Genomic DNA, 26,655 nt, shown 5'->3' on the forward strand with positions numbered 1-26,655 from the left:
TTGCAACTCGCCAGCTCATACGCTCTCCCGCCGGCCGCGGGACCTCGGGTACAGGCCGGTGCGGAGCTGCGAACACTTCGGAGCTCGTTTTTTTGATTTCTACACCCAAACCTCCTCCTCCTCTCCGTGTGGAGAGGAAAGTCAAGGCAGCCCATACCGTGTCACTCGCGGGCCCGTACCCCAGGGCGGGGGTCCCGTCCCGGCGGGTGCCGGCGTCCCTGCGGGGAGGGGGCGGCGGCGCTGCCGATGGGTCAGGCTGGGCGCCAAAACACCGTTCGCCGTTTCCCGTTCGTGGCCCCCACCCCGACCACCCCATTCCCCCCCTATCCCCTTCCCCGCTGCCCCCTCTCCGCCCCCCGCCCCGGCAGCGGTAGCGCCATGGCGTACGGGACGGCGGCCGCTGCATCCCACACGCCCTGGGCCGGTCCGCGGCCCTGCCCGCCAGCGGGACGGGGCGAGGCCGGCGGGAGGAGGGCTCGGCTCGCCGCCTGCCCACGTCCCCTCCCCGGCCGAGAAAGAGGAGGAGGAGAAAACGAGAGAGGTCCCGGCAGAGCGGTTAGGAGAGGGTTTGAGAGAGCCCTCCCCGCCCCCGGAGGGGAAGAGGAAAGGAAAGCCGTGGCGGGCGGCGGAGGATGATAACTTAGGGCCGTGGCTGGCGGTGGGAGCTGCCCGAGCTGCCCGGGCGAGGGCGGCTGGGAGGGAGGCAGCGATGTCCCAGTGCACGGCAGGAGGACAGGGAGCGCCCCAGGTACTGCCGGAGGGAAAGGAGAGGCAGAAGAAGAGGAGGCGGAGGAAGAAGAAGGAGAGTAAGACGAGGCTGGTGCGGTCCAACTTGCTGTTACCTGAGGCGGAGACTGAGAAGTCCAAGGGGACCGTCCTGGCCAACAACCGCCTCAAGACCACCAAGTACACAGCACTCTCCTTCCTGCCCAAGAACCTTTTCGAGCAGTTCCATCGCCTGGCCAATGTCTACTTTGTGTTCATCGCCCTCCTCAACTTCGTGCCGGCTGTCAATGCCTTCCAACCGGAGCTGACCTTGGCTCCCGTCCTCTTCATCTTGGCGGTCACTGCCATCAAGGACCTGTGGGAGGATTACAGCCGCTACCTCTCCGACAAGGAGATCAACCACATGGAGTGCCTGGTGTACAGCAGGTAAGGTGGAGCCGGTGGCTGCTGGGGATGGGGAGCGTCACGGTGGCAGCCGGTGCTGGGGGCTTGGGCAGGTGTGGAAGAAAGGCATTGAGCAGGTCCGTGGTGGAGAGCTTTGCTCTCTTCAAGTGTGAAGAAACTTCCAGTTGCCTCTGGAGCTGGCGTCTCCCATCTCTTTACTTGGAACTGCAGGAGTTCCTACAGTCCTGTACCTTCAGGTGAAAGTGAATCCGCTCTGATCGGCGGGGTCCCACAGTAAATCACTGATTTATGAGTAAGCAACTTTTTACCTTTATTTTATTTTCTTTTATTTTTATTTTTCCATAGGTCTACACATACGCTCTGGGCTTCTTAGCTTTTGTTTTAAAGGAAGGCCAGTGCATGGCTAAGTGAATGTGAGCGTCACAAGCAGTGATTGATTTGCAAGTGTTTATGCAAACACTTCCAGTGTGAGTGGTCAATTACACCGCTGTATAATTTCAGACATTAATTTGTTTTTAGCAACATGAGACCTCACTTAAGTAATCAGCTCATAAATCTTCACTGAGCAAAGGAAGGATAGAGGCCGGAGGCTTCAGCATATGAGTTAGAACTATGAGGATTCATGACATGCAGGTTAGCAAGCCTGAGCTATGTTTGCTTTTCTAAACTATGAGGCAGTCTTTCCATTTCCATTTTCTCTTTTAGAAGAGTGCCTTTTTTTTTTTTTTAATCATCTCAAATGTCATCATTCCCTGTGACTTCACTCTTTCCCAGAGCTCATGGATGGAGTGTTGGAGCATTTATCTCCTTCAGATTTTTAAATTTTTAGTAAGTATCTGGGCTACACATTTAGACCATGGTTTGATATCCGTAAGTCAGATTCAAATTACTTTTGTACCAACATTTGTGTGCTCAGAATCTAACCTTACAGAATTTTTGGTCTGCTTTTCTCTCAGTTCCAGATAGTCACTCACCTTGTAATAGCTACTGCTAAGGTTTTCTGGGGACTGAGAGGAGAACACATTTTCCGAGGGAGCAGATTTTAGTTCTCTTTCCGCTGCTTCTGAGTCTAACTGAAACGAAACACGTGCCAAGAAGCTTACATTCTGATTCCACAGGCTGTCTGGGAGGGGTCCTCTAGGCTGACGTAAGCACTGAGACAGAGAGCAACTCTCCTATTGCAAGAAAGGCATGTGAAAAGAAAAAAAAAAAAAAAAAGAAAAAAGAAAACAAAACCAAAAAAACCCCAAACCAAAAGCAAAAACAAAACTTAAAAGGGCTCAGAATAAGCGTTCTTTTAGGCTGTGTTTTCAACATCAGCAGACTCAGCTTGTTATTTCACAAAACTCGTATCACAAGAAATTTCACCCTGGGTTGTTCCCCAACCACTAGATATGCATACATGGGAACACAAACCAACCTTATTTTTGTAAACTAAACAAATAATAACCTACACAAATTACACACATAGGCACTGCTAACCTGAGGCTGTGCGTAGTGCCTTTCTTTCCTGTAGCTGGCCTTTACTGTGAACACTTCTGGCACTGGGAGAGATGGGTGGCAGGAGAGATAGTAGGAGACTATTCTTGCAGTTAAATAATATAGTGCCATTAAGGATGTTTAATCTAGCCTCAAAAAGAGAAAAATCAGTTTGTAAATAAGCTTGCATGTCTTTCATGCTGAAAAGAAAGAACTACATGTTGCAAAAGCTGTTAAAAAATACTAAGAAATACTGGTACCGGGATACTAATTCTGGAATTTTCCCCTCCCTTGCAATTTCCCATATACCTTTCTGCTACCAAAAAAGTGGACATCACTATAAGAAAATAGGTATCTTTGGTGTTACTAGCATTTGTGCTTCTTTGGGAGTCCCAGAGAAGTGCACTTCCCTTTGTACTGCTTATGCTGTGCCAAAGTGAAAATCACAATTGTTTATTTCACTGCAGAGTGACACTTACACAGATTAATTTGAGAGTAGTTTGCCTTTTCATTTTCATCAAAGGCACTTGTTAGCCTAATCCCTGTAGGGCATTGAATATGGAAGCTTAGGAACTCCTTAGGACCATCATCACCTGTGGTGGCACAGCTTTCTGTCTGCAAACTGAGAGATGTGTCCTTACAGCCCACTGTAGAAGCCTAGTCCCCACTAGCAGCTCACCAATTTCCTTCTTCCAACAATTCTTTGGAAAAGCTTCCCTCCCACAGCTAAAAGGCAAAGCAGGAGTTTAAAATGATTTGCCTGTAAGTTTTTGATCTGCTCACTTTTTCTTCTTTTTTAGCCCTTCACCAAGTCACCTTTTTGAACATCCCCCAGCCCCAGTGGGTGAGATAAGACTAGAAACTTGCTCTTTTTGGAGATTAAGATTCTCAGCAACTCAAATGACAGGGAACCAAGATTGAGAGATTTGTATCAAGGTCATGAAAGCTGCTGGGTGTGAGTTCACAAAAGTTGTTTTCTCAGGAAGGTGTTACGCCAGGAGAAACACAAGTGATTAAAAGTGGCTTTTGCTTTGCCTCCTTAGACCTTTTGTTTCTGGAAAAACGTTGAAGTATAAATGTCACATAAGGAAGTAATAAACGACAGCTTTTCTCCCCACATCTGTTTTACGCTTATCACTTCATCAGTTTTAACACCTTTAGACCAAGCCAGGGACTCTCTCTGTCTCCCCCTGCTCTGCCACATCCTTGTGGTATGGTGGAGGCAGACTTTGATGCAAGTACTGTCCTCAGCAGAGATGTTTCTGTAGGAGGGGCAGGTTAATGAACATAGCCATAGTTGTATGTTCCCGGGGGCTGCCAGAGAGCAGGGACTCTTCACTTGCTGATGTACCCAAGTGTCAGGGAGGTCCTCTGCACTGTGATGGGCTCCCTTTCCTGACAGTGTCCCACAAAGCCCACCTCAAACATGGGCCACAGAGTTCAAACACAGACTACAACAAATGACAGCGAATTACAACAGTCAGCAATTTGAGACAGGAGATTTTTCCTCACAATAGCAGGGAAAGGCTTCTATCGCATGTTATATACTGTTCAGTGACCAAGAAAAGGTTCAAGTTGGATCCTGTGCGCTCTGTCATATGTCCTCCACATGCTGCTTTTGTGACTGCTGAAGTACCTGTCTCCTGTTAGATACAAGCAGCAATTAGTGATGCAAGATCTACAGGACAGAGGGAAAGCAGGGGGAGGCAGAGCCTCCCTCCACTCAGGAGAAGGTTCAACAGCCACAGGCAGCGTCCACTATGAGGTCCTCTGGAGCAGCCTATGCAGCTGTACCATATTGGTAGTCTGATGTGGGGGAAAAGACTGTTCTCCTCTTTCTGACTGCTTGACAGCTGGTGTGCAGGCAAGGCCTTCTTACTCCTGCCTGCCCAGTGGTGTGGACTCAGATGACCCACTCTCAGACAGCCACTGCTGAATCAATGACTCAGAGGCTCATAGTTGGCAACACCAGACAAATGAACAGCAAAGGATGATGCAACCTAACGTAAAAAGCTGAAGAAAGATACAGCTTGTTTTCACAGAAAGAAGACGACTTCCATTTAGAAATTCTGCAGGTTGTGGAGAGTCTTTCAAAAGATACTGCTTTCTAGAGTCATGGAGGAAAGGGGAAAGACCCCATTCTTTGAATAAACTGAAAGAAGATGTTGAGTTTGAATTGGAAGCACATCTCAGAGAATGAAACACACAGGAGAACTGCAGATTTGTGTTGTACTGTGATGGAGTTTGCAGACCCGCCTGGAAGATCAGTCAGGATCTTGACAGGCAAAGAAGAAAGGTTTCTTAGCCAAGAGAAGTTAATAAGGCATCTCTCTGTAGGCCTTTAAAGGTACCTCATCTGTTTAAGAATACAGAGGAAATTAGGGACTTACTTTAGGACAGTCTTAACAGGTCACCTCAAATTTAGGTTTCGTGCGGTTCTTAAGTTAGAAATGATGGATCACAGCCAGAAGTCTTGCTCAGTTGTTTTAAATGGAGAGAAGTTACACAGGCCTGAGATCCCAAGCCTACAGAAAATGGTTTTGTGTACCTAACCTTTGCAAACCTGTGATCATTTTAGTCTCCTCTCTTTGTTCTTTTTCCTCATTTCCATCAGCCAGGGATTAAAGGTGAAGACTGGAGACTGGAAATTCGCAGTCTTAATGGCAAAATCTTGTTTGGCTATCTACTTTCCTTCATTATTATCTTGAACTTAGAGGATGAGAGGGTGATTTTTTTTCTTTGCAGTTACTGTCCTCCAGTGCTCATCAGCTCTGGCTGGAGTTGTGGATTGCACATGTATATTATTGTTCCAAATAATTCCAGGATGCAGACATTGCTGCTGCTGTTAAATATTTGATAGAACTAAATTTGTCACTGGAGCAAAAGTGTTAAAACTATTCTAAGCAGGGGCTTTGTTTTTGGTGTGCTGTTCCAAACCATAGTATACATTTACATGGTATGTAAATAGAAGAGGAATAGTGATAACTACAATCACAACAAATAATGGCACTCTTCCAACAGGGAATTACATTTTATTACCGCCTGCATAATGCGTTGGTGAAATAATCTCTGTTAGCATTTTTCTAGAAGCCTTACGTTCAAAACCAAAGGGCTTTGTTTTTTAAAATCTACTCCCTAACACTTGCTGTGTCCATTGAAGAGTATTGCTAAAGAGTGTAATGGTCTCTGCATACTGATCACAGTGATAACTGCTTCTTCCATCAACCTGTGACTTAGAAAATCCATGATAAATTGGAATTTACAACCAGATATTTGTCTCCCCTGAGGAGTGGAAAATGTTTAATGGGGCGCTCAGGCAGCTATCAAAGCAGGCTGTTTTACATTAAATGCTAATTTCTTTCTGCAAAACTCAAGAGGAGGATAGAAGAGATTTTGATGTGGACAGTTTCCAAAGTATGCTCCCTTCTTCCTCTGTCAGTTTCTAGTGAAAGCAATCCTAACCTCGGAGAAAAAGATACCGCAGTGTTACCAGATCCTCACAGAAGCACATCAGATTCCATTTAAAATAGCCACATGATGACTCGCCCTGCAACCACTTCACTTCTTAGGTACCTCTCTTTTCTGGCAACACCAGTCTCTGAGGGCTTTGGCTGTGATTATCTCCCACTACTACTCAAACAGACTAGAGTATTGCCTTGTCCCAGAAAGTGCTGGTAGGGTAAGACGTTTCTCACCAGAATAAATGAGCTTGTCTCATCCCTTCTAGAATACAAATGTCACTAGGTGTGATTCAAAGGGAAACTACCTGGGATTACTCAGTTTCCTCTGTGGGTGAGCTTGGTGCACAGAAAACTGAAAGCAGAACATAGTGATCTGAGTCTTTTGGTGAAGTCAGTGTTCCCCCCTTGGTTTCTCTGTTCGTCTTACTCTGTCTTTGTCCTTAACTTCAGTTTTGGCCAAGACAGCAGCGAGTAAAACTCACTGGGAAACACAGTAGAAGCACTTCTGTTAGACTGATAGGGACCAGTTTTATTCTGCAGTAGAGCTTATCCTACTAGCAAGGGATGTCTGTGCTAATCTTCTGAGATGTAGCCAGCTGCAATGCACAGGAGAATCCATCTGTCTGCCCAGCTATATGTATGCAGTTTATATGCTATTCAGCGTAGGGCAAATTTTATGAGTGCCTGAGCTTCAGTACTGGAAAGGAAAAATGCTTTCCTCTTATTACTAAGCTCTTTCATTTGTATAGGATGTCATGAGAGCAGTTGTAGGCTGTTTCACATGCCTCTGGCTAGCTGCCAAAGAAGATGTTGTTAATCTCCACTGAAAGACCTAGCCATGTCCTCACATTACTTTTTGCAGATACACGATGCACTCTGGAGATACACTTGCTTGTTCTAAGCAGACCGCAGCCCACAAGTGCAGGTGGCCACTTTGTGAGCAGATCTGCTTGTCATGTGGCAGTATTATCTTGAGACTGATTATTTCTAGAGGTGGCCGAAAGATGAATAACAGATCTACTTGGTTCAGTCAAAGCTCAATTCCAAAGAAACTATAAAAAAGCTGATATAAAAGTTTATACAAAAAGAATGTCATGTATTGTTCAACTCTTCCTGATACTGTAATCCCAGATTCCATCTTCCACATATGATCTAGCCAGCAGAGTTGGAAACCAGAATTGCAAACCCTGACAGCCATACTATAGATCAATGTTTTATGGGACTGCTTATTAGCTAGCAGGGCATAACTGAGACAGGGCATCCCTCCTGCTAGCAGATCAGTACTCCAGGAATACTTAATCGAGTAGTGTCTCAGGCTCTGCCTGAAAGGCCTTAATGGTATTGTAGGAATGCTGGAGGACCCCAGGGAATGAAGAAAACTTAAAGGGCTTCTTATGGTTTTCCTTACTTCTTCTGTTCAGAGTTGGCTAATGAGGCAGATGAAAATAGGGAAAGAAAGGAGGCTCCCTGCCACTAGGCAGGATTTACTCAGGCACCTCATCCAAGCTGGCCCAGCCCATATGGATGGACAGGCTGCCTTCCTTGATGCAGAAGCAGAAGTCTGAATACCAGATCCACCCCTTGCCATGCAATCCAGCATGTTCCTCCTTTGCAGGATAGTTGCTCTGTACAAGAGCAGTGTAAGAGCTGTCTGTCCTCTCCCCCTGCAACACTGTGTTTTTTGAGTACATGGAGCTTTTGTGGATATGCACAATAAGGGCAATGCAGCTGGCAAGCCAGATGCATCAGGGTTATAACCAATTTGCAGAATTTACACTGTTCAGGCTTGGTTTTAGCAACCACATCTACCAAGAGCAATTAAGTTAATGAAAAGCAGAACTATTTGTTTCACTTCGCCACAGCTGGGGAGGTGAACCAGTTTCCATGGCTTACGTTCAGCCTTGGTGTTTTCACTTGGGAGCTGGCACTAATGCAGCTACATTAGTGGTCAAGCACGTTTTTACTCAGAATTGATCCACTGCAGAAACACAATCCAAAACCTGCTGCTACCTTGCAGCAAGACTCTTCATGTACTGGAGCAGGGAGTGTGCATTTCAGTGAATGGCATGGCTGTAGAGAAAAGAGACAGCTCAATGATAAAAGCCAGAACACTGATCTCTTACTGATAAATTTGCACAGATATGGGCAGCATCTTCCTCTGCTGTATTGTCAAGCACAGAAGTTGACCCATACCCAACAATTCAGCCACAACACAAGTATGCTAGCATATAGCTCTTCCCATGTAGGTGCTGGTGGTGTTTTGGAGAGGAGAAGAGGTACAAAAAGCATGACAATGACATCCTGTCCCAGGACTGTGAGTGGCCCTAATATTGAGGTAAACTAAAGAAATACGCATATACAAATATAACTTTAATTCCAAAAGATTTGATAAAGCTGAAGATTTAGTTTCAGGAAGATTGCCTGCATTAATTTTTTGGTTTAATTATTGCTGCATGTCCAGAAGGCATGAGGGGGAGGTCAAACTAAAAGCTTACAGTGCTTGAAAGATGTGAGCTGAGAGGAACAATTTTCTCTCTTTTACTATTTCTAGGGTGTTGCAACACACTGTCCACAGAAAGCTGCCAACCACCCAGCTAACAGGGTGTTCTGTCCTGTAGGCTGCTGAGGGTATCCAGCCTTTATGAGCTGACAAACTGCCACCAAGTTCTTTGGTTCAACAGGTGCAATGTTTTATTCTGTTTCAGGACTGTTGCAGGTAAAAATCTCTGCCATAGTCAGCTTGCATCCTTAAGGCCGTTGTCACAGTTTTAGCTAATTCCTAAGTGAAGTATGTTCTCTCTTATTCCCCAACTACCCTCCCAAGGGATGACAAAAAAGGGAATAAGGGACTTTAAGGTTGCAAGAAAAAAATAGTATAGTTTTAATAAAGTAGTAATAAGGATGGTGAATTACAACTATATGTTAATAGGAAAATATGGGACCTGTGCTCTTCAGTGAGCAATTACTTCCCAACCGAAAAAGTCCCACACTGGACTTAGCATCAGATGGTGGTGCCTGAGTCCTGGGTCCCTGTGACAGTCCACAACAGCCTTGGTACCACCAAGCCTACAAGCTACTTGAGGAGGCAGGAGAAGGCTACCTGTCTCAGTAAACAATGATCTTCTCGAGGGAGGCATGACTCCAACCCAGCTAACACACCGAGAGGAGAAAACAGCAAAGGACTTGTTTGGGAGCTGGTTTATACTGAGCACCATGGGCAGGAGCACTGTGATCAGTCCATTTGGATCACCTTACCCACCTCCTCCTCACAGGCACAGGGCCCCCCCCACTGGAGCTGTGACAGCCCCATCCTGGGAGCTACTGAGGGGAGGGAGTGCCTGGGAGGTCTCAGGTTGGTGTCATTGCAGGCAGGATTCTGAGTTGTGGCTTGGGTTTTGTTATTTTGTGGGGGGTTTTTTTGCAATCATTCTGCTCCTCTCAAACCAGGACAGCCATGTCTGTCAAAGGAGAGCATTGAACTGGCAAGGGATGTGTTTTCAGGGGTGTGGCATGCACTTTAGGTGTGGAAACATCTGCCAGCTCCTCTGCTATTTTGTTACACTATTATTCTTGCCTGATCACAATTTCTCCAGGGTGACACATAGGCCAGTCTCTCCAGTGCAGTGGCCAACATTTGCATCATGCCCAGTCATTTCATAAACCCAGACTCTGCTGGAGTCTTGTTGTAATAGGCATGGAGGTCAGTTGTTTTGTTTTTATGTTCTGGTTGCCTGGAAATACTGACCTACTTCAAGGAAGAGTTTAGATGGTTGACAGCTGCACTCCAGTTCTTATGTATCTGTGCTGCTGTTACATGTAGTTTCAGTGGAGGTTTCAGCTTAAACCTTTTGAAGCAAAGTCCTTTATGAAATTACAGCCTTTATAACCATATCTCTCTTACCTTTGTATGTTATCTTATGCTTGCACAGCCTTGTAGCTGTGCAGTTGACCCTTGTCTGTTCACCTTCTTGCCTTCCAGAAACCTGAATATGTCCATTTTAGCTAGGTTATGTTTTTTTGGTGTTTTTTGTTTTTGGTTTTTTGGGGGTTTTGTGTTCACTAAAAAGTTCTTGGGCTAATTATTGTGAAATCTCCCAAAATATTGAGGCCAATACATAAAATACTGAATAGTAGTCACCCAAATAGGACTGTGAACATATGCAGGGTCTCTCAAAATGTAAAGTGCCTCCAGGAAGATGCCAGTGGACAAGTTCTAGCAGGCAGATTTAGCACCCAAACACCTAACGGTGCAGGAAGTTCATTAAGTGCATTTTAAAGATGTAATCTATTTTTGGCAAAATCAAATCTAATCCACCTGAGTAAGTCTGATCTTGAAGTTGTAGTGCATTATTTTTGTGTGGGCTTACACTTAACATTTGGGCGTTCAGATGTGTTCTATATTTTCTTTTTCTCCTTTATTATTCCCGTATTATGTCAACTGCCCTCTGTTGTACACCTGCAGAGCCATGAAGCAGAAGCTTGATCTATCAGAATAAAGATGCATATTGTTTTTATCCACACACTTAAAAGCATTTTGATCTTCCTTCCTTCACTAGCATATTTCATATTTTATCAGAGATGCTTGGATAACAGTACTTGTCTCCTGATAGACAGGTTGATTTTTATCTTAACTCTCTTCATATGCTGTTAGTTGTCTTCCCTGTAAGCAACAGTGAGCCTGCTGGTTGTAGCTGACAAGCTGGAATCCCTCTGAAGTTCTAATTAGGGTTTCTCTAACTTGACAAGGGTATTTCCTGAATGTTTTTGGTGGGTTCTTTCTGAGACATGAGGTAAGATTTATTTCATGTTGCCTTTAGGTAAAAGATACATGCCCAGTTTGACCAAGTCATCTACACTTGTGCCACAATCAGCGGAGAGCATTCAGTGGTTCAGGGGGGAGAGGGAAGTATCCTTCCAGTTTATTTAACGTCCCTTAAGTTAGTTTCAATTAAGAAATCCTTACCTCTTTCCAGTGATGATACCAGTGAAGCTGTACTAGATGATTTGTTTATACATCTGCTTTAAGGTAAAGCAAATCCCATTAGTAAACTCGGGGGTGTAGATTTTAAGTCCTGACAATGCTCCTTACAATTTTTGGACAGAAGAAGAGTAGCCTATCCTGCTTACTATTTAGTGATTTATCTAAGAACTACACTTTGAGAAACACAGATGGAAGTATGTTCACACACCAGGTGAAGGTGATAACCCAGTCTCCACTGTTTCATCTCCTGCCACACTCTGCCTTCAGCATTATCCATTAGCATATTTTTTATACTTTTGAGATGTATTATATTATTTATCTCAGTGCTGAGAAACAGTGTAAAAGATGGGTGTTTTTATCTTTCCCTCTTTGAATAACTGATTACATTTTTATTTCTGGGGAGTTTTTCCGACATCCCACATAATGTGAGGTATCTTGGTATTTTGGGATGTAATTTGTTCTCTAACCTCAGATGCAGTTTTTGAGGAGGAGTGTTGAAACAAGGTAGGAGGTTCCTAATTCTGCTTTCTTCTGTTTGTCTGGATCTACCTACACATTAGATCACTAAAACCACTTTGCAAGCTGGGTCTCTTAAAATGAAGCAGGCAGTTGTGTGTTTGACATAACTGTGGCTTTTACAAGAGTGAAAGTGGGGCTTCACTGTCAGGCATTTCAAATATCACATATGGCTATTTGGCTTATGTTTTACATTCCAGAGGATCAAATTTTAAAGCCTGGAAGTGATACTGCTAGGTGATCAGGGAGTGAATCAGAGGGATCAATAGTGAAACTGTTCTGCTAAATTTGAGTATCACTGATTCACCTTTGGTTGCCAGTTTCTATACTGGAACTTTAGTACCTCTCCATATGGGATCACAAGCACATGCAGACATACCACATAGATAGATGTAAAAGAGCTGCAGCACTGTAAGATGTCATGGCAGTGTTTGCTGTCTTGAAAAGTCTTAAGTTCTGCTCGTGGCAGCATTTGACACACTGCTCACCCTTATTGTTCAGGCTTAAATGTACTGTCTCCCATCAGATTTCTCTTACATACCTGTCTCATTTATTGTCAGTGCAGTTCCTTGTGTATGGCTGCTTTTTGTGAAGGGATCATGGCCATGTGTGGGAGCTCCTATTTCTGTCAGATCCTGGGGGAGCTTTCCAAAATGCAAGTTCGACAGAAAACCTGTACGACAGCTGAGCCAACCATCAGTCTAGTAATGCTGATGTTTCATCTGCTGCACCCATTTTCCAGAAGTCCAATTTAAAGTCCTTGACAGGGACTGAACGATCCATGATATATTTTTAATTTGAAGAATTCCACAGTGAACTTAATTTTTCAGGTCCTACCATGTTATATAATAAATGTGACTTTTTAGCAGTGAAATAGCTTTTCATTCTGGAATGGGACATCTGCCAGTGCATGCCAGAAAAAACATGTGTACAACCAGTGAGATCTATCTGCCAAAGAATATTGTAGCATAGGATCCCTGGTCTGACAGTGCACCACTGTGCATAGTGCTAACAAGGCTAGCACTGAAATGTTGTCTGTGATGAAAAGGCAACAGCCAGTTGATTTTCTGTATTTGCCAAGTGTTTGCTTGATGTGGTTTTTGTTTGGTTGGTGGGGTTCTTTTTATGTGTTTGTTTTTTCTTCCAGTTAATAAGTCAGGTAGAAAATATAAGTTATTAGCCTTGTTTCAAAGCTGTTAAAGAATCAGTCTGGTCATTACCAGTCTCACTAAAGATAAAACTCCTGAGAAAACTTAAGTCCAATACACTTGTTCCTTCTTTTCCTAAAAGAAGTACTGAAGAAGAATCTAGTATGAAAAAGACAGAAATAGTATCTTTGAAGCACGTACAGTGTCACTACTTTTTCAAGCCTTTGTTTAGCATTTTGGTGTAAGAATTCTGTAAAATTCCCCATGGTTATTCTAAATTCAATCCTCCTTGGAATGCAGAGAGCAGAAGAGGAGGAAAGTTCCTGAGTTTATTTTCAATGGCATTTGGTTTAGCTTGAAGGATTTTTGTAATGCTAACTTGGTCCTTGCATATTAATTCATGTTCTTCCTCTGCTGCTTCTAAATTGGAAACTTACCATTTTACATCTGGCAATCTTGTCCTCAGTTGTTTAACCTTTATAGTTGATACTAGATCAACTTTACACTAGATATAGCTATTCTGTGCAGTCAATCCAGCCTCTTAGTCATAACAACATTCCCTTTTATAGCTTCTAGAAAGGCTTTTGGTTTGGTTTTTGTTTTGTTTTTTAATGAGAGTCCACATTTACAGAAAGTATGCCTGAGCTGATGGTGCTTTAAGTTTTAAGCAAGAAAAATAGAGTACGTGTTCTTTACTTGTTACCACAGGAAGAAAGTTTAGAAACACAACCACCTCCACAGAAGTGGTTCAGATTAATGGTGCATTAATCTAGCTAATCAAGCTGCATTCAAACTATATGCAAACCCAATTGTTGATCATAAAGGAGCAGGCTGCTTACTTTTCCAGTTACTGAACATACATCCAGGTGTCCATCACTTCTTTGAGATCTCTCCCCATCCGTGTCTTAACTCAGTTCTGACTGGGTTTTGTAACTCATTAGTTCCAGTGAGATTCCATAGAAGATTATTCCGCAGGGGTCATACACAGTATTAAAATATTGTCTGCAAAGGAAGGATTCATATTCAATGTTTCCTGTAACTTCCCTGTAAGTAAAGCCTAGAAGAAGAGAGATTTGTTGTCATCCTACACAGTTGGTTGCACGAATGCCAGTCCTTAAAATTCTCAGCTGTAAAAAGTGTGTACAGCACACATTAAGCAGGGAGCAGGGCTTTCTCAGCTGGTGTATCTAAACACCTTCCAGGTACCATACAGAGGTGCTGGTGCAATAGGGGCCATTCTTGCTCTGCTGTCTCTTAGCAGGGCTTCTGTGCTTTAGCATGGCCAGGCTCACCTGCCCAGCACTTTTCTGTTTGTGGATGGGAAAAAGCTGATGGGAGGCTGGGGATCCTGTACCCTGCTCTAGTTTATTGTTCTCAGACTGAAAAAAAAAACCTGTAAGAATGCTCAGTAAATGCAGTTGCAAATTGCATGATTGCACTTAATTTGGGTGGGTGTGTTTGGGGAGGTGTTTCAGTGTACCTGTGGTGAGATCTATAGTGAACTATGATTCCTATTACTGACAGACAGTTCAGCAGTTGCATTAGTGACATTGGATGAGGAAGTAAATTGTAAAAAATAAAATCCTATCAAAACCTTTTTTTTTTTAATAGAGACATGTATTTAATAGGTGTGATTTGCCACATCAGCACATATAAAATTACTAGAAGGGTCATGATTCTGGGCTGAAAAGCAAATTAAACAAGCTGGCTTAAGGTATTCAAGTGAAGCATATGTAAACAAGCACTACTGCAAGCTGTTATTATTCTATTGTATTTCTGCCATCTGAATCTATTTTCACCAAGAACCTAAATGAAGTGAAAAAGCTGCTTTTGAATTCTTAAGAAAAGAGAACAACATTCTTAGGAGTTTTCCAAAGCTTCAAAAACGTAACCTGTCAGTGCCGCAGCAGTGTGGGCAGTTCGTGTTCCAGCTTCAAGTCAGCAGGAGAACTCTCTCTGAGCCATGATTTTCCCCCTGTCTTTCGAAAATAAGATCCTTTTTGCAAATCAGACTTTCCTTTGGTTAACCTGACACCCCCTTCTGTATGATGATGTATGGGATCACCTCCCATGGCCTTAAACTTCACTGGCTTTCATACTTGACATCTTTCTGCATCCATCCCTGTTGTAAAAGCAATCCCTGGTGATGATTTGTGTAGGGAACTCAAAGTCATTTTTATGCCACCCGGCAAGGAGGTCTCAGTTGGTGCTGCAGCAAGCTTGTGTGTTGGCACTGGCAGAGCCCAACGCAGCATTACTGACTCAGATCAGAGTCCCCAGCCTGTCTGCTGAGCCACCTAATGCTGCCTTACAGCTGCACTGCTTTGAGAGAAAAGCTGGCTGTACAACAGTTTATTCAGATGTCTCCCATCGAGATTATATTGCACCTTGGCAGGCTCTGGAAGCCTGGTTTACATACACATTCTAATGAAGAAGAAATACCGAGGTTAAAATGTTGACAGCTGGAGATAGCATCATCAAGTGTTCAGTTCTTGGACTGGGAAGATACTAAAAAGATGGCTGGGAGCTTATTAAGTCCTAAAATGTGTGTGAATAGAGTTCTAATTGTTACTCTCTAATGAAGCACAGGGCTTTTGGTGAACATTGGGTCAGTTTGCTTTACAGAAGGGTGGGTACATGGAGAAAGTGACCAGGGTGACAGTTTTGATGTCTTGTCACAAGAAAGTGTGATTTCACACTTAAAAGTCCATATGCTGATACAGCTGTCTGTTTTGCATAGCTGTGCTGTTTATCAAGAATGCTCTGCAAAATAATAGGCAGTAAAGAGCAACTGAATGAGGAGCCATTGCAAAAGCAGAGGTCAGTCTTTTTCCACAGGCTCCCAAAGAGTCCAGAAGCTGATGGGCAGAATAACCAGAAGTGTTTTCCTGATACAGAAAGCAGGCAATGCACAGTGGCCAAGGAAGTGGAAATCCTATCTTTTCACCGTGACCTGGTATTATGCTTTGGCCAGCTCAGACTTTTGGTTCTGGTTTTACATTTCCAGGGGATGTGCTTTACTTCTGAAGCAGTGCTTTCAGCTCTCCTGGCACAAGAGAGGGCTGATGGTTGATGGAGAGATCAGGCTGCAAGGGCAGTGCAGGTGGTCCTTAATTCAACCTGGTAGGACAGGGGAGAACAGAGCCAGGCTTCATGGATCAGTAGCACTAGCTCTGTCTCCTGTTATTAAAATAACATTTCACTGTTTTTTTTAAAAGGCATTTTCCTAAATGCTAATTCCCATAATAATTTTAGATGAAGGGAAGTAAATATTTTTCTTCTACCACTGTGTTTTGGGTCTTTTTCCCTGCTTGGAAAGCATTGGTATTTTGGGGTTTTGTGTTTTGTTTGGGTTATTCTTCTACAATATTTAGGATGAAGTAGAAAATAGCTTTGCTACCAACACCTTGAAGCTATACATGCACAAAACACTTGAACTTGCCAAAACAAGTTATTTTTTGCATCAGCATTCTTGAGTTTATTTTCTGCTTGCATGTTTTCAGAAAAAGAGTGCTTCTTACCAGCTGCTGTGGACAAAACATTTGTGTCTGCAAGATCAACAAACTGATGTCTTTTTAGTTAGCGCTGTAGAGGTCAGCTATCAGGGAGACAGTTGGAGAAAAATAGGCAAAAATGTATTATTAGAAGGCCACCTAACATAAGAGCAATGTTAAGATAAATTTTAAAAATAGAGCAAAAGACAAATGTGGTGCTGTCCAGAAAAGTGAATCATTAATGCTTATAACTGGGCCTTGACATGAGCCCTAGGAGAAGACTGGGGTTCTGTAGTGGCTTGATTTATATCCAGGCCTTGATTTTTTCTTTTTTGATGGGCAGTTTTCTAAATCACAACAGACTAATTTTGCTTCACAAGCACATGAAATGTCCCTGCAGCAAGATAGGAACATCATATGTAAGAGAAAGCCAGAATTGTAAGGCAAGCTATATCCTCCCCAAGTCCAGTCTTTAAGGGATAAAGATGTGTTTACCATATCCTTCCCATCCATTTAGAGCTCTGTTAAATGTCCCATCTATGCTAAAGTCATGTTCCTTTCTCCTCTCTTAGTTTTCTTGGTTGGTGGAGTGTCTTGTTGAATTACTGAAGGCCTTGAAGCATTTGGAGGAAAAAGACAGCACTGAATCTAAACACACAAGAAGTCAGCAGATCTCCACTAGGGTCTTCAGTATGATCTCCAGCAAGCTTCATAACTGTTTCTGTGTGTCAAAGTCTACAAAATGGGAATCTCACAGAGTTTTTGAGGTTTGAACTGGGATTTTTAGAGGAGATCTTTGTTATGATTTGTTCAGTGTTTTGATTTTCTCATTTCAGGGTTCTTCGAAGCAGCTACCTATGTGAAAAATTTTAAATTTTTTTCTCTTCAATTTTTGGGTTCTTAATGATCTGATTTAAAAATCTCTTTAAATAGGGAAAGAAACAGGGTATGGAAAAAGTAGAGTCCCTGATATAAAGAAATCTGTACTTACTATCCATAAGGACCTAATCAGTCCCAACACAACTGTGGCTAATGTTTTATAATTGCTCTACTAGTTCCTCAGTTCTCAGATAAACCTCTGAAATAAAGAAGATTTTAAAGGGGTATCGTCAAGCACCCCATAGAAAAGGTGCACCTTTAGTTTAGACAAAGCAAAACATGTGGAGGTACCATGTGCAAAAATAACCCTTTTTAGAAATGCCTCTTTACTGAAAAATATTACTGCACAGTAACAGTTTACAACTGCTGGAGATTTAAGAATCTAGAAGGAATAAAACAGAATAAAATTGTATGTACAGTAAGAAATTATGGGCTGAAAGAGAATATTCCAAATTCTCCATTGTGTTCCTTAGTTACAAATAATCCCGTGAAATATTTGTTCCAAAGGTCAAATAAAACAAGACTTCAAAGCAAATAAAAAGGGCAATAGTTAAACTGTGTCTAGTAGGTTTATTCTGAAAATACTTCAAAAGATGAGGAACTTTTCTTATGCAACAAGAGTCTTAACAGATTTTTACTGTAGGTAGTGTTCTGAAAACACCTAGACTTTAGGATCACTTATGTCATCAGACTGAAAATGAGTTGTGTGTTTTTGGAAAGCTTGTTTGGAGGGAATGCTGAAAAATGAGGGAGATACTAAGTCAAAGTCTGTGTTCACTTACCTTCCTTAGGAGTAGATTGTACAACAGTTTTAAAATTAAAGAAGACAGATTTAGATTGCAGATGAAAAAGAAATTTTTTACCATGAGGGTGGTGAGGCACTGGAAGAGGTTGCCCAGAAGAGTTGTGGCTTCCCCCTCCCAGGAAGTGTTCAAGGCCATACAGGACATGGGATGGGGCTTTGAGCAACCTGGTCTAGTGGAAGGTGTCCATGCCATGGAAGAGAGTTGGACTGAGTGATCTTTTAAGGTCTTTTCCAGCCTAAATCATTCTTTGGTTCTATGCAGCAAAATAAAGGATTTTCACGTGAGCATCTGATCAGAAGTAAAGCTCGGATTTCCAAAAAACAGGGAGACCAAGGTGTTAATTACCCTCTGTATCCATCAGCCAAACTTTCTTTAAACTGAAGTTGCTTGGCTTTCTCTGGAACTATCTAGAGCAGCATGAGATTTGTCTTGCTTGGCTTTAGTCACTTGAATGTTAGGCATTCATTCCCACCAGACCCTTAGACCTTGACATTAGCCTGGGCAGAAAGATGGGCATCTCCAGAGAGCTTTTCATCTCATCCATCTTGTGTTGGTAAGAATCACGCACCAGAAGTGCCCTTGTGCCCCTTGCTATGTGCTGTGGAGAGATGTAGGCAGATGGAGCCAATGAGATCCCTCACATCTGGACAGCTGAAATAAGATGAAATGCAAAAGTCTCACTAGGAGGGTGGATATGGATGTGTAAAGGTGGTCTTAACAGGAAAGTATTTCACTTTTGTACTGATGAGAAAATGGAATCATACTGTAAGACCTGTCACCTGCTTGTTTGATTTTGTTGTAAATATCAAACTCTCTTATGAATTTTAGCCTTCATGTTAGTAAGTTTTAGGCCTAATTACTGTTATTGTATTGCTTTATACAAGTCAGGAAGGTGGTCTCTCAGAATCAGCTTTTCTCATCGCACTGAGTGTATCACTAAGCTGTTCATCAGCACCAAATCCCATGCTCCATTATTTTGTCAAAACTGTAATTTTGTTAGTGCATCTGCTTTTTTCCTAACAATTGTCATGCTTCATTTCTCACTGGATAGAATTTGCTTTTCCTGTCAAGTGTGACTGAAGCCAGAAAAGCCAGCAGCAGCAAGGCAGGAGCCCAGATCCAGGCTGTCCCCAGCCATGAACCAGCACAGTGCCAAGGGAGCCCTCTAATGTCAACCTCGTGTTGCCAGTAGCCAGCTCTTTGCTGCTGCTGTACCTCTGCCAACACTCAAGAAACATAGTATTTCAGAAGTTGTAGGCATACCTGAGTCCACTTAGATCTATTGCCACAAGAAAAATGTTAGGGTAACCCTTTATGGTATCCTTTTTTAAATTACTTGGGAAATGTTCTTACATTTCCTCAATAGTACTCAGCTTTTCTTGTGTAAAATGGAATATCAAAATGTTATTTATCATCATCCATAATTAAGACATTGACATTTATAAATAATCGGTGCTAAAGTCTTTCTGGCAAAGATTTGGATGGTACTACAGGAAGCATTCTCTTATCAGATTTATAGGCAATTTTAATGCTTTTTCATTTCCAAGAGCATTGAAATCTCTGCAGAATGCTGTATGGGGAAATGTCTAAAAAATGTGACATAAGAGTTTGCCCATTGCCCATGCTGTATTCCGTACCTCCATAAGAATTTTGTAAACATTAGGCCATTTTGAGTAATATAAATTTTCAGCTCTATGAGGAAAGAAACCCATTGCTAAAGAGCTGCTAGAGATCTGTTGTTTTGTGAAGAAATGTAGAAATGGAAAATTTATATACAATTTTATTTTCTTTAGATTCTTCTGCTTGTAGTGGCACATCTTTTTGTCTCTTTCCAAGCATTTGATTTTCTCCTTCTGTTTTGTTCTTCACAGGGTGGGATGGGAGCAAGGATAGGGAGGAAATAGAGCGAGCTTGTGAGTAAGATGGGAAAAAAAGTAACAGTTATTTTTCAGAGTGGAATATGGATGTTATTCACTGGCCAGAAAAATGAGCCACTTGTGTAAGATTTAAACTCTAAAAATGAAGGACACATTTCCTACAAGGCCTGTAGAAGACTATAGCAATTCAGGTATAGGAGTGAATGCTGTGGGACTCAGCAGTGTTGGAGTCTGTTCCCTTCTCCAGCTCTGACAGCCTGCCTGTGTCCTCTTGGACATTTTCTCCTGAAATGCACCCAGCAGTAGTTTTCCACCTGCATCAACAAATCCCAGGAGATGCGGGAGGCATTATACACAGGTTCTGTGAAATATAAAAACAACCTTATTGTTAGTAGGCTTAAAAAGCTGGATCTGTACTGCACAAGAAAAATGTTTGCATGTAAAATAGAAGACAAACCTCAGACACTTTTGGTATCACGCAAAGTGAAATGGTAAATTTTCTTATGCCTAGTGTTTGGGACTGAAGCCAGCTTCAAACTGCAAAGACTACAACACTTTATTTGAACCTATCCAGTTCAGAAATTTTGATTTTATCCTAGTGGAGTTGCTGCCCCATCACCTTTTTTTGTGCTATTGTGGAACCTGCAAATATAACAAGTGGACAGACTCTAATGTAGTGCACTCTACTGGAAAATAATAAAAAAAAAGGACTCAATCACTCTGTTATTACACTTGCTGCTGTCACCCCATTGTTTATTTTCAGATCATGCAATTATGAACAAAAGAGGGTTTTGGTGTTTTTTCAAGGTGAGAAGCTGTAAGTTTACTCTAAAAATAAAACCAGAGCAGACTTGTAGGAAGGGCTGAGGTATGTGTTTTCTTTAAGGAGGGCTGTGCATTGTGCTTCAAGTAGAGACATCCTTACTCATCACGAAGAGTACTTATTTCCTTTCTCTTGGGGAAAAAAGCCAGGCCAAGCAACCAAACAGATAATTAAGGTGTTCCAACTCTATGTATAAATTTTTTTTTCATGCTGTGCTTCAATCTTGTTACAGTTTTTCAGGAATAACAGTGATAGTCAGACATTCCTCTGATGGGAATTGAGTAGGGTGTGAATTGCTGTAGAAAAGCACTCTTTCCAGTAATAACATGGCAGGTGTTTTGAAAGAAAGCTGCTCTAGCCTTTCAGATTGCAGAGGCATCCCAGTAATTCTAAGAAACACAATATACAAATGTCTAATTTCACTATTATATTGCTAATTAAGAAGGGAAAAAGGTGTGAGAAAGTGGAATTTTGAAAGACATTCTTCTACAAGTTAGCACCTTCTTATCGCTGAGCTGTCACTAAGAAGTGGGAAGGTCATTTACATGTAGTTTCAGGACCTCCATGATTGGACATTGTGATGCTAGGATTAATGGGCACTCCAGTTACAAAACTTATGCTTTTCATTGCACCATGGAAAACAGACTACCATTAATGATAACAAGATAATTGTCTGATAATCACATTGTCTTGATGGCACAGGACACAACTTCTTTAAAAGATTTCTCCATCAAGCTGCTGTTCAATGCACAAAAGCTTGTCCTAAAAATTTCACCTGCATGGAAATCTTCCACATCCCTTCTGAAATCATCCTGATGTTACAATGAAAAACTTGCATATCATTTTCCATATGAACTTTGTTTAGATTTAGTTTTTAGTCGCTGAATCTTGTTCTTTCCTTTCCCGATCACTTCTCTTGGAAAGCTGTGCCCTGAGTAGCTGAATAACAAATTTTGATCGGGTCATTTCTCATTGTTTTCTTTCTTAACTATTACCCACATCATTCACAGAATACCACAAGCTCAAGAATTGGTTAAACTTTCTTCCTGCATAGTACAGTATCTATTGAGTTTACAATGCAATGTTTGATAAAAGTGTAAGAATCAGAAGTCATGTAGGCAGGGTAAATAAAATTAATCTGTGTTCTATTTTCAGGTGATAGATTACACATTGCTCAATGCCCAGTGTTATGTTTTTCATTAGTCACTAAGGACTGTATTTTGCCTTTAGGTTTCATTTAAATCAGCTATTAAAATAGGCAAAAATTTTCTGTGTCAAACATTGTGAAAGATATTCTGAGTACAGTTGGAATCAAACCTATTCCCACCCATTGTAGCGTAGGAGTATAGAGGCTAGTTCAGAAACTTTTGCTTGGCAGAAATCTGAATGCACCAGAGACCTGCTCTAAAGTGCACAGAAATCACCGAAAAACATTTAGTAACTTCAGTAAATTTGGGGAAATCACTGGAATTTTTCCTGAAAGGGGAAAAAAATTACAAATATTTCTAATTGTATGTAATTTTAAGGCAGACCACTTTTTTTAAACAAACTTACCTTTAAGGAGCTGCTGGAGTCCAAACCCATGTATAATCTGATTAGTATGATGTCTAGGATGGTTTTTTCCTGTTTACTCTTTTTAGCTGATGGAAAAAAAAAAAAAACCAAAACATTTTCTTACAAGCTTACCCCAGATTGATCACAGATAAATTAAAGAGCTTTGATGTGTCCAGCAAAGCATACTTACTGATCTAATAACAAATAGAAGTGTTCTTGGAAAAAAACCTCTGGGGCGTATACTGAAATTTCATGTTTGTTTTTCTCCCCTTTTTTTGAATAATAAAAAATTAAACCCATTTATTTTTTTTAGAAATGTTTCTTCAAGCTGATTGTTCTGCTTCAGCTAAGCACATACTTCATGGCAGAATGGATAAACAAGTACAGCTTTGTACTTGGTCCAGAACTAGGGACCCTACATAAAAAATCTAACTATAAAAGCTGCTGAGAACCTGACTTACATTGCTGTTGCTTGACTTCTGTTCCATGTAAGGCTTACTGCTACCAGGCCTATCTGCTCTTAATTTTCCAGCATTAAGAAAGCATATAAAGACATTAGAAAATTCTCTTGTTTGTTCTAAAATTTAGGGGTGAGAGATCAAATTACCGTTCCTCTGGTTGTTGTTAGACTTTCTTCTTAAGAGGGAAGGAGCTTTGAATTACAGCAATACCTGATGATAAGCTCCTATGTGCTCTTTTAGCTGACCAGAAGATGATAAGTTTTCAAGTTGCTGATGCTCAGCACATTGAAAATAAAGACACTTGCTTAGACACTGGAAAACATAGGTGTCAAGGCCTTACTGAGCTCTGTGGGGACAGAAACTTGCCTGCCAGTAGAGGCACAGGGGTGTGTAGGATTCACAGTCAGGGTCTTCATTTTCAGAATTTTTGTCACTGTGTGGATGAGGTGGAACTGGCTCATGCTGCTCTGCCCCTGCTACCTATGGAATCGTCCCTTTCATCACACTCTGCCTTAAAATGCCTCCACTCCTCGTCCAGACCACTGCTGTGAGAAGGGTGACCTACTATACCTTTCTGTGGTCCTTAGAAATCCTATTCTTTCCAGCTTTAGTTTCTCATAAATAGTTTTATAACTACTTGGTATTTTCCAAGGATTTCCATCTCTTTAAATAGCCATTCTCTTCCTCTCATATTTTTTCTCATGGAAGTAATCAAGCCATTCTCTGAGCTTTGTTTTCTATGTCAAGCAAACCAAGCCAGGGGCAGGTGAAAAGGATTTTTCCTATTATTTACCTTTAGATCATTTTAAAAGCTCAAAATGAAATTAAAAGCTTTTTGATGGACACAAAATGATCTTTTTCCCCCACAATTTGATCATTGAAAACCTTGAAGCTGTTCTTCATTCTGGAGGAAACACTTTTACATTCTAAAATGTTTAAGGAATAACTGTTTGAGACATACTATTTTAAACCATAAAAACCTCAAATGTCTGAAAATTACCATCTGTCTGCCACAAGGGATCTTTAAGATAAATGGCTTGCTGTGGAATAGCCCTCTCTTTAATTTTCCCATCTCAGTTAATTCCTGATGCCCATCTCTGAGAGTTTCACACCTGTTCTCTGGGCTTTGAGCTGAGCCCAGGTGACAATGCCATATAGTGCAGGGCCTTGTGCCTTGGACATAATGCTTTTGTCCCCACCTTTGGTAGACCAGCCTTTTGGAGCCCTGGGCTTTGGAAGGATAAAGCCTCTCTAAGATTCAATTTCCAATTAATTGTCTGTTGTTTTTAAAAATGCAAACTCCTGCCTTGCAGTTGTTAAGTTCTATTTTGAGATTCCTGGTTTAAGTTTGTTCCAGTGGTTATTTTTGTTGAGGAAATAAATTACCTTAAAATACGTGCTATACCTAGCTGTTGAGTTAACAGAGGATATCTCTATTGAAAACTAAAAGCCTGAGGATTTTGGGTTTGTTTTTTTTTTTTCTTCTGGTGTTTCTTTTTTTAATCCCCTGAAGCTATCTACTATATTTCTGTTGTGGCTGACTCCAGAACTACTTAAAACCAGAACAGAACAAAGTTGTTGGGAGACACACAAGCCTGATTTTAGTTTGGAAGGAGTAAATATTTATCTAGAGAGGAGATGACTTATTTAATGGCTGACCTAATTTATTATTTAGGAAAACCACCTTGCAGTATCCACCCTGCAGCCAAGAATTGTCCTTCTTTTTGCAAGAGAATATTACAGTTTAAGAAATGAACCACACAACCCAGAATATACTGTCAGGGACAGTGTCCCAGAATGGAACTAGTCATTAAACTAATTTATCCTCCTAACAGACCATTCTGAAAGTATTGCAGCACATTAGGGACAAAGCTGGATTGCTGAAAGGTCACGGCTGTCAGAGGCAGTAACTATAGTGGGTGGCACCCCAGCCAGGTTTGGGTTTGTACTATGTTTTCACAGGATGCTTATCCATGACAGACATCTTCACTCAGCAGTTCTGTTTAATCATTTTCAAGCTATGTGGCAAGTCAACCCCCAGCAAAATAAGTCTTGGAGAGCATGAAGGGGTCAAGGAGGTTGTTTTTACTTTTTACATTTCATAATCACTTAAGTTAAAATACTGGCAGAGGATGAGAATCATTATAAGAGTTTCTTACTTGGGATTGATTTTTTTAAGCATTTTTTTAGTCTTGTGCAGACATGATAATGAACATACCATGTTTGCTGGGAGTGACTAAAGCATCAGTTTGTGGTCCTAGCAAGGCTTGGAGAAAAAAATGCTTTTCTCCAGCAGAAAAATCCTCTCTGATATAGACCTGGAGGAGAGCAATGTGGTTACACATTTTGTTCTAGCTGCAGCTGAGCCCTGCAGATGTGGTTACCCCCAGGACCCTCATGCACTCCTTGAGCAACTCAACCTAACTGCTTTTAAGGTCACTTCCTAGATCAGTTCCCTCAAAGTGATCCACATGAACTTCAGCACTTCTAAGAGTGGGATTTATTTTTATTTTTTTTTCAAAACTGACCTGACCTAAGAAGCAGCCACACCAGCAGCTGTGCCAACAGCTGGCGTGATCAGTCACCTCTTACAGGAAGCCAGTGGTGAGCAGCCTGCGGTGAGCTGCATTCAGCTTGGCCCAGCAGTACTCAGAGTCATAGAATCATTTTGGTTGGAAAAGACCTTTAAAATCATCACGTTAACCATTGACCTAGCAGTGCCAAGTCCACCACTTAACCATGTCTCTAAGCACCACATCCACACGTCTTTTAAATACCTCCAGAGATGATGACTCCACCACTTCCTTGGGCAGCCTGATCCAGTGCCTGACAACACTTGCAGCGAAGAAATTCTTCCCAATATACAATCTAATGCTCCCCTGATGCAAATTGAGGCCATTTCTTCTTGTTCTATTGCTTTTTATGTATCCAACACTCACCATGCTACAACCTCTTTTCAGGCATTTGTAGAGAGTGAGAAGGTCTCCTTTCAGCCTCTTCTCCAGACAAAAAAAGCCCTGGTTCCCTCAGCTGCTATTTGTAAAACTTATTATTAGACCCTTTACCAGCTTTGTTATATTTCCTTGGATAATGCTCCAGAACCTCAGTGTCCTTGTAATAAGAGGCCCAGAACTCAACACAGGATTCAAGGTGCAACCTCACCAATGCTGAGTGCAGGGGACCAATCACTGCCCTACTCCTTCTGGCCACACCATTTCTGGTACAAGTCAGGATGCTGTTGGCCTTTTTGGTCACCTGGGCACACTACTGGCTCATATTCAGCCAGTGGTCAATCAACACCCCCAGGGCCTTTTACTCTGGGCAGCTTTCTAGCCACTCTTTCTCAAGCCTGTAGCATTGCTTGGGGTTGTTGTGACCCACTTCCAGGACATGACACCTACCTTGTTGAATCTCACAGAGCTGGCCTCAGCCCATCAACCCAGCCTGTCTAGACCCTTCTACTGACCCTTCCTACCCTCAGGCAGATCAACACTCCCTCCCAACTTGGTGTCATCTCAAAACTTACTGAGGTTGCAATCAATCCCTTTATCGGAACTGTTGATATAGATACTAAATGGAACTGGATGCAACACTGAGGCCTGGGGAACACTATTTGTGACCTCCTGCCAGCTGGATTTAACTCTACTCACCGCAACTCTTTGTGCCCGCCCATCCATCCATCCAGTTTTTTACCCAGTGAAGTGTACACCCTTCCAACCCATGAGTTTCTCCAAGAGAGGGCTTGACAGCCTGTGACAGAACAGGTGAAACCATTGCATCATTTTCCTAGAGGGGTGCAGGGAAAACATGAAATACCAGTGCCTCTGCTCTGCTAGTGTTCAGGATGAGATCAGGCTATCCAGCTTTTCCCCCTTCCTCAAGTGTGAATCAAATCAACACATATGGATGCTGTGCTGCTTGAGGATAACAGTAGTGTCTGTCTAGTAGTCCCAGTCTGGTAGTCTATGTTAATGTATTTGCTGCTCAAATGTAAAATACCTTATGGAACTTAGATCCTTTTTCTCTGTCTGTGACCCTTTGTACC

At 41.9% G+C, this 26,655-nt stretch overlaps 1 protein-coding gene across 1 annotated transcript in view; it reads left to right on the forward strand.

Annotated features, from left to right (window-relative positions):
* The first annotated feature begins 572 nt into the window (after window positions 1–572).
* Window positions 573–26,655, forward strand: part of ATP10A (ATPase phospholipid transporting 10A (putative)) — a 114,206-nt gene continuing 88,123 nt past the window's right edge. Inside the window, exon 1 of the mRNA XM_008498077.2 lies at window positions 573–1,152. Coding sequence (XP_008496299.2) covers window positions 710–1,152 — 443 coding nt within the window. The 5' untranslated portion in view covers window positions 573–709. The remainder of the gene's footprint in view (window positions 1,153–26,655) is intronic.

The sequence above is a fragment of the Calypte anna genome, chromosome 1, assembly GCF_003957555.1.
Source record: "Calypte anna isolate BGI_N300 chromosome 1, bCalAnn1_v1.p, whole genome shotgun sequence".
Lineage (NCBI taxonomy): Eukaryota > Metazoa > Chordata > Aves > Apodiformes > Trochilidae > Calypte > Calypte anna.